The sequence below is a fragment of the Ascidia mentula genome, chromosome 1 (assembly GCF_947561715.1).
Source record: "Ascidia mentula chromosome 1, kaAscMent1.1, whole genome shotgun sequence".
Classification (NCBI taxonomy): Eukaryota; Metazoa; Chordata; class Ascidiacea; order Phlebobranchia; family Ascidiidae; genus Ascidia; species Ascidia mentula.
In genome coordinates this window covers 10163426-10171887 of record NC_138566.1, presented here as the reverse complement: position 1 = coordinate 10171887, position 8462 = coordinate 10163426, and the positions used below count along the sequence as shown (strand labels likewise).

The following is an 8462-nucleotide window of genomic DNA, read 5'->3' as shown; positions in this document are numbered from 1 at the left end:
TAATTACTATTCCGCGTATAGGCCTATTGTTACACCAATTCGTGCATTAGATCAAAGACGTCACCAAGTAAATGGCCTTGCCACTCACTTGCCTTTTGGTTACGTCGCCAGTGTGGTTGCTTGTTGCTTGGTGGGTTCTTTACAAAGCCATGTGAACTCTGGTATATTTCTTATTTTTATTGCGCACGAGTTTCTTCCTATACATGGGGCCTGACTCTCCCAATGCGAACTATAACCAAACAGTGATTATAGACATGTCCACGTGTTGGAACGAAACAATTGGTTTTTCTACGTGTGTCCTTGCGTGCATGTACGAGCAATGGTCATACATGGTGCCATCAAACACACGATTTCAGAAAAATAATTTCGTCGGAGCCACGAAAATGTTGCTGGAATGTAATTTTGGGGTTTTGAAGTTTCTGGTTTGACCATTTTGATTACAAATTATTCCTTTGACCTAAATTGTCCCATGAAGAGACTGCTGCACAAACTTACTGGGGTTACATAAGTTGTCTAACCAGTTCACCAACTTCCAGAAAACGATACAATACAAACGTTTTTAGGTTTACATCACATTTTACAAGAACTTCATGAAAAAACTGTCTATAGTGTTTTTTAAGGCACATATACAAAAAGATAATAAAAACATACATCAACAGATAAAACGCAGAGGTGAAGTCAGCATTTTTTTGTATGCCGAAAACGAGCAGATAATGTAAACAACATGAGCAAACAGCAGAAAGTTGCTCAACGTTATCGCTTCATTGCGCAAAGAAACACTCTTTGCCATAAAGTAAGTCGCAATAGTCAAAATTATCCCGCTGGACAGAGAAACTATAAGCAACAATATAGATCGCACCATAATGCTGCTAATTTCATCTTCAACAGTTGATTTGGGTGAGGTTGGGGCAGTTGTTGATCTGGTGGTGCCAACTTCGACACAATCTCTGCTTTCACACTCCTGGGTTTCGATCGTTTCTGTTGGACACTGTATCCCTGACGAATCACTCGGCTTAGCCCGAAGTGTTGATTTCTTCAGATGTTTTCGCATGGGATAAACAAAAAGAGCGATCAAAGTAAGTTCGCCTGCAACTAACGTTGAGGAGATAATGATTATGGAAATCAGATGAGCGGAGCTGTCAATTTTATGCGCACATCCGTCGGTGACGTAAACATAAGCCGGGTAAAGGCAAGTGTGCAAAATAAGTGAAGCTAAACCAAGAACAGCAATAACAACAATTGAATAACGGCTCACAAATATTAAGCAACGATTGTAATTACAAGAAAGCATTTTGTTTGAGTAAAACACACGTTGTCTGAGCCAGAACACAATCAGGGTCAAGAAAACTGCAAAGTTTTGAACACAATACGAAAAATCTCCCAGTACTTCGCACAAGTCGTTGTCAGCACCAGGGAAGTATCGGATGTTAATTTCAGTAATTGCCATTGCAAATTTTATTGCCGAAATACCCACACATGCCACTGTAGCGACGTAAATCATGCCCTGGTTTAATTTTTCGCTGTTTGTCATTGAAATCTTATACCAACAACGATGTTTGTGGCCATAGTGAATGAGAGAAAATATCATCCAGAGAGTTGATACGAGCATCAAACTGTTTATGGCCGTTGTGTGGACGATATTACCATCTGGAGGTGATGGTGATATACTTGAGCTGTTGGGATAACAAAAATATTTTCAAACATGCCTGATGAAATCGGTATTAGAGAGACCATGCAGCTATTTTTTTAAGATAAATATTATATTGCAATTACTGTATTTTACATCTACAAAGAGAGTTGCTATTTACCTGTTGTTCATTCTGAGAATGATTCTTGTCCGGTAATATGTACTGCTGCCCGTATTTTACAAAACTTTTACGAAGGCACAAATGGTGTGTTTTTGCCGTTCTGTTAAAGTAAAGTAGCCTGCAAATAAATTAATTCAGTCAATGTACAGATATGTGTTTAAGTTTCTGTCAACCCTTTTTGAGTAGTTTTCCTGACTTCTTCCTAAATGTATGCTGGCTTTGAAGCATGCCTATATCCTTTTATAGATGCACGGAAACTTCCTCATCTCATGAAAATGCTTGTCTTATTCGGACGTCATCTTCCCGTCTTGCTTAATATTGTATGATCGTTTGCTTCAACTTTGATTGACTCCTAACACCCCTAAAATAGGCAAACGTTTTTTGCAAATGTCGTAAACATCAACTTGCGTGACAGGCAACCTTCCTCTGAATAAACTACACTCCCAACGAGTCATCAAATGTGACCTTCCCATGAAACACCGGAAGGACGACTCACCAAAGTATTGTTACGATTCGACCCCGAGGTCATAGAAAAATGTTCATTGTTTCACCAAAATGCTCAATTGTCCGCTGCTGGATTCACGGATCATGCAATAGATTGTTAGGAAAAACAAATGCAGGCTACTGCGTTTTGAAACGGTAGAGTTCGAAAATTTATCTATGTTGGCATTGAAATATTTTCCCATTTACTTGGAATTGTTTTTATCCCGATCGGGTTTTCCACTTGAACCGATTTGGCATTCGTCTACCAATCCCAGATTATATCAGAGAATACTGAAACATGAAACTGAAACTCTTTTCGTCACGCATGAGTAACAAATTACGCAAAATGAAAAATGCATCAGCTTAAATACGATTTTGGCGTTTTCATCAGGGCATAACTCTCAGTTAATGCGACATAATATAATTGTTCAAATGAAACGCAAGTAATTTCCTCCATAATCTTTTTAAATATAGGGATGGTTTTAAATATTACTTTTTAACTGTGTGTTACAATCACTTAACGCTAAAAAATTGCCTATACGTCATCCCGTCAACCCCCAACGACAACGTAAGAAATGTAATTACGTCACTTAAGTGATCACTTAATATGTTTAGATTTGCATATGTGCCCAAAATTGTTTTGACGCATGTGCTGAATTTTAGATTTACCAGACGTTTGGCCTCCGCATGAAGCTGACTTTCGATTCTGGGAAAGCCGTATGGTAGATTGTGAAATGCTGTCATATTGAAATTTCACAAGAAAACAAGCTTGAAATTTGCATGAATAACTTATCAGAGGCAAAACAATCGTGCACATACAAAGTGGCTTTTTCAAACAATGTGTCGCGTGATGTGAAGGAAGTTGGGACACTCATCATTAACCACCTGCTGAGATAACCTTTGGACGTGTAAGTACAGTGCAAAGGAAGTCAATAAAGCAACAAAGATCCAAACATTACCTGTCAATCATTGCCATAAATTGCAACATATCATGTGATGACGAAACAAACTTTTGCGGGATTCCCCTTTGCGGGATCCGCTTTTGTGGGGCTCCCCTTTGCAGTTCAACCAGACAAAGTCAACAATCGTTGGTTACTTTCGTTTTAGCTTTCCACTCGAACGGGGTATAGGGTATTTACTGCTCTGGCAACAAAGAACGATTCGGATTTAGAAACTTTTGTTTTTGAAAAGGTAGGCTTAGATATAAAGGAGAGTGGAGCATAAATTTGAAAGATATGACATCAAATTTAATTTTGTTGGCTGATTCAGCTTGGCAGCGATGCTAGTGAAGCTAATGATCTAAATACGAGGGCTGTGATCACCAAGTATGAAAGGTCGTCGCAGTGGGCGATGGGCGATCCGTCATTTTGTACATTTTCCAATTTATAATTCTGTTAGTTTATGTTCAAGTTAGAAAGTACATACGTGACAAGTGACATTTTAAACTGTAAGAGTTGCAATGAAAGAAAATGGAACCATCCGATAAAACGCCCAGCAATGAAGTATGTAAATATCTTAGATAGTAAATGAATGTTAGTGATCTTCCTAGTTTCAAATTATCCGACCCGGCCTAATAGTTATCAACCAAATCCGTCCGGGTAGTTTGGATCCGGCAAAAATTGATATAAGCTGAGAATGCTGTGTTAAGGTTAACTTATACAAGTAAGAGTGGGGATATAAAATTGTGCTACAACAGCTCGTATGTAAAGTAGTTCAGTCTATTTATAACATATTTTCACGGCTAAATACAGTGCATCATCATGATGGCTCTCAATGTATTGTTATTGTATATGTACGTCGCAAATCATTAATAACGTTGTTTAGCGACAAAATTAGTAACAAACAATCGAAAAATGAAATCCGACATGCATCCCAGAACGAAAAACTTTAAAATTTTCGTGTGTTTTATGTAGCATTTTTTTTTAACAATCCGGTAAAATTAAGTGTATCTGGCCGGGTTCCGACCAGGCGCAGCACATCTATCGATGGAATGTTAGCTACAAGCCATATTCTTTTCCAGGAAAAGGATAGCACAGTCCGTCGATATAACCACGAAGTTGTAGCAAATTTTCCCTGCCCTCCAGCAGAGCTGCAAAGTGCTGAGAAAAAGTAAGCAAACTAGATGACTTCCAAATAAATGATTTGGCCAATTTCCAAAAGCTCAATCGTGTGCTGGCCTTCACGACATCGCATACCCAAACATGCACAGACGCGCGGTTTTCTGTACAGACCCCCTTTTTAGGAGAATCTGTGTAAGCTGAAGTAAAATTGATTGACATGAATTGGTGGATGGGGTATTGTTTGAAACAGCCCTATACAATAAATCTATCAAAATTAATGCATTGATTTACAAAACTGTTGTCACCTGGCGTAAGCATCCCGCTTATTTCTACAGCGTATATCACGTTTTACTCATACGAGTGTACACGATAGAAAACAAGAAATTGCTACTTATTAATTCGAACAGACAGTTGCTGAATATGGAGATTTATCAAAAATTAACTATCCAAAAAACGCCAAATAGTACATTATGGTGTCATATAGGCAAACCTGGCATTGTGTTAAGATTCAAACACGTGCGGTGTGATTGATGTACAGTACAAGTTTGAGTGATTTTTAATGTAACAACCACTTTTATAGATCAAATGCAATTTCTTGTTTTTGCACAAAGCTGAACTGAGTTTTTCTTTGTATTGTTAACTGATGCAAATTTGTTTTAGCGATTCCAGGGAAGCAAAACGTTTGAACCAGTGCAATATCATCAAATTTTACAACGAAGTGCAACCAAACACTCCAAATGGAGGTAGGTGACAAAAAAATGGAGGTAGGTGACAGAATGAAGTTATTTTCACACTGGGAATTCTTTTTTCAACAGATACAGCTGCGGGGAAAAAAATGCAAAAACTGAAAATCAATCGTAACATACGTCCTCAATCCGATAAAGCGTTGAAAACTACGACTGAACAAATTGATGTAAAACCTCATTCCTGTAAGCGCGTCTTAACCGGATATTTTGTACATGTAATCTTTAAAAGTACCTGCTTTTCTTTAGCTACTTTTGCTGATTTTACTTACGATAAAGAAGATTATGAACAAGATCGTATTGGTAAGTGAAGAACAAGATCGTATTGGTAAGTGAAAATTAAACCTCAGATCTTTGCTGTGCTAATTTTTGGTCAGTATTGCTTCTACATAATTGCAAAAAATAGAGAAATAGACAGAAAATGCATTTGCAGATTCCCTGGTCATCTTTAGCATGGGACTCAAGGAAATAGTTCAAGAGAAAACCGAGCTAATGCCAATGCGAAGGCAATGTGAGAAACTACAAAAAAAATCGATAAAAATATTCCGAAAAAAAATCATTATAGACTCACATGCAACTGTATTGATATAACCAACGCACTTATTAAAATATGTATGTTATCACTGGCGGAGCACTACCTTCATACATCTACGAAGCTCAATAAAACATTAAAAGTCGAGTTTTTACCAGTAGCGAAGCGGTTGTCAATCTCTTGCTTCAACTTGGCTGCCGAGCTAAAACGTCAACACAAGGAACACGACGTTAAAGTCTGTATTGTTCCAAAGTTTTTAGCTATTTTAAGCAATGTTAAAGAGAGCGATGAAGTCAACGACACAGCGAAAGTTAATTTCTATCGTGAGGTCATAGATGAATATCTCCGTGCGGACGCACCGGTGCGTGACGAAGCGATTATTAAATGGTGCCGCGACTCATTGGCGTACTTGAAGGACGCAGACGAGTTATCGCTGCTTCAATTTAACATACAAATACAAAAGGTCAAAACACGAAACGAAGTAAAACAGCCACTTTATAGGTCTGTAATGTCCAAAATGACTTTTATTCAAAGCGAATCAAAAGGAAAAAAGTGATTATCACCCGTTTAAAATGTGCATTTGCTGAAGTGGACAGAAAATGTTTTAATGCAATTTTATTTTATCGCGTGCTTAGTGGCCCATACGCTACGATTTGAAGTAACCTTAAACACATTACAGTCGCCAGTGCATTACCTTGCGTATGAGATATTTATCGTTTCGCAATGTGGGATCAATATCTTCCCGGATCTCTTGAAAACAATGCTATAATTTCAAGTTTCGTACTTAAACCATATTTGGCCTTCCCCCTCATTTGCTAATTGGCTCCTTTGCTGTTGTGGTCGTTATCTATTTTGTCATCGCTGTGGTATATACTGTTGTATTTAGTTCACCCTCTTATGTTTTTGCACTAATTACTATTCCGCGTATAGGCCTATTATTACACCAATTTGTGCATTAGATCAAAGACGTCACCAAGTAAATGGCCTTGCCACTCACTTGCCTTTTGGTTACGTCGTCAGTGTGGTTGCTTGTTGCTTAGTGGGTTCTTTACAAAGCCATGTGAACTCTGGTATATTTCTTATTTTTATTGCGCACGAGTTTCTTCCTATACATGGGGCCTGACTCTCCCAATGCGAACTATAATCAAACAGTGATTATAGACATGTCCACGTGTTGGAACGAAACAATTTTTTTTTCTACGTGTGTCCTTGCGTGCATGTACGAGCAATGGTCATACATGGTGCCATCAAACACACGATTTCAGAAAAATAATTTCGTCGGAGACACGAAAAATGTTGCTGGAATGTAATTTTGGGGTTTTGAAGTTTCTGGTTTGACCATTTTGATTACAAATTATTCCTTTGACCTAAATTGTCCCATGAAGAGACTGCTGCACAAACTTACTGGGGTTACATAAGTTGTCTAACCAGTTCACCAACTTCCAGAAAACGATACAATACAAACGTTTTTAGGTTTACATCACATTTTACAAGAACTTAATAAAAAAACTGTCTATAGTGTTTTTTAAGGCACATATACAAAAAGATAATAAAAACATACATTAACAGATAAAACGCAGAGGTGAAGTCAGCATTTTTTTGTATGCCGAAAACGAGCAGATAATGTAAACAACATGAGCAAACAGCAGAAAGTTGCTCAACGTTATCGCTTCATTGCGCAAAGAAACACTCTTTGCCATAAAGTAAGATGCAATTGTCAAAATTATAAAACTCGACAGAGAAATTATGAGCAACAATATAGATCGCACCATAATGCTGCTAATTTCATCTTTAACAGTTGATTTGGGTGAGGTTGGGGCAGTTGTTGATCTGGTGGTGCCAACTTCGACACAATCTCTGCTTTCACACTCCTGGGTTTCGATCGTTTCTGTTGGACATTGTATCCCTGACGAATCACTCGGCTTAGCCCGAAGTGTTGATTTCTTCAGATGTTTTCGCATGGGATAAACAAAAAGAGCGATCAAAGTAAGTTCGCCTGCAACTAACGTTGAGGAGATAATGATTATGGAAATCAGATGAGCGGAGCTGTCAATTTTACGCGCACATCCGTTAGTGACGTAAACATAAGCCGGGTAAAGGCAAGTGTGCAAAATAAGTGAAGCTAAACCAAGAACAGCAATAACAACAATTGAATAACGGCTCACAAATATTAAGCAACGATTGTAATTACAAGAAAGCATTTTGTTTGAGTAAAACACACGTTGTCTGAGCCAGAACACAATCAGGTTCGAGAAAACTGCAAAGTTTAGAAAACAATACGAAAAATCTCCCAGTACTTCGCACAAATCGTTGTCAGCACCAGGAAAGTATCGGATGTTAATTTCAGTAATTGCCATTGCAAATTTTATTGCCGAAATACCCACACATGCCACTGTAGCGATGTAAATCATGCCCTGGTTTAATTTTTCGCTGTTTGTCATTGAAATCTTATACCAACAACGATGTTTGTGGCCATAGTGGATGAGAGAAAATATCATCCAGAGAGTTGATACGAGCATCAAACTGTTTATGGCGGTTGTGTGGACGATATTACCATCTGGAGGTGATGGTGATATAATTGAGCTGTTGGGATAACAAAAATATTTTCAAACATGCCTGATGAAATCGGTATTAGAGAGACCATGCAGCTATTTTTTGAAGATAAATATTATATTGCAATTACTGTATTTTACATCTACAAAGAGAGTTGCTATTTACCTGTTGTTCATTCTGAGAATGATTCTTGTCCGGTAATATGTACTGCTGCCCGTATTTTACAAAACTTTTACGAAGGCACAAATGGTGTGTTTTTGCCGTTCTGTTAAACTAAAGTAGC

The 8462-nt window shown here is 37.9% G+C and overlaps 2 protein-coding genes across 2 annotated transcripts; both read right to left on the bottom strand.

The window, feature by feature from the left end:
- Positions 1 to 652: 652 nt before the first annotated feature.
- On the bottom strand, positions 653 to 1942 carry LOC145911941 (uncharacterized). The gene is made up of 2 exons (XM_082999406.1): positions 1809 to 1942; positions 653 to 1673 (listed from the first exon to the last, which is right to left on the bottom strand). Exons 1-2 carry the CDS (start codon positions 1817 to 1819, stop codon positions 653 to 655), a joined length of 1032 nt encoding a protein of 343 aa, XP_082855532.1. The 5' UTR covers positions 1820 to 1942.
- Positions 1943 to 7188: 5246 nt separating this feature from the next.
- On the bottom strand, positions 7189 to 8462 carry LOC145911838 (uncharacterized). Its single transcript, XM_082999315.1, has 2 exons — positions 8345 to 8462; positions 7189 to 8209 (listed from the first exon to the last, which is right to left on the bottom strand). The coding sequence occupies exons 1-2, from the start codon at positions 8353 to 8355 to the stop codon at positions 7189 to 7191; spliced, it is 1032 nt and encodes a 343-aa protein (XP_082855441.1). The 5' UTR covers positions 8356 to 8462.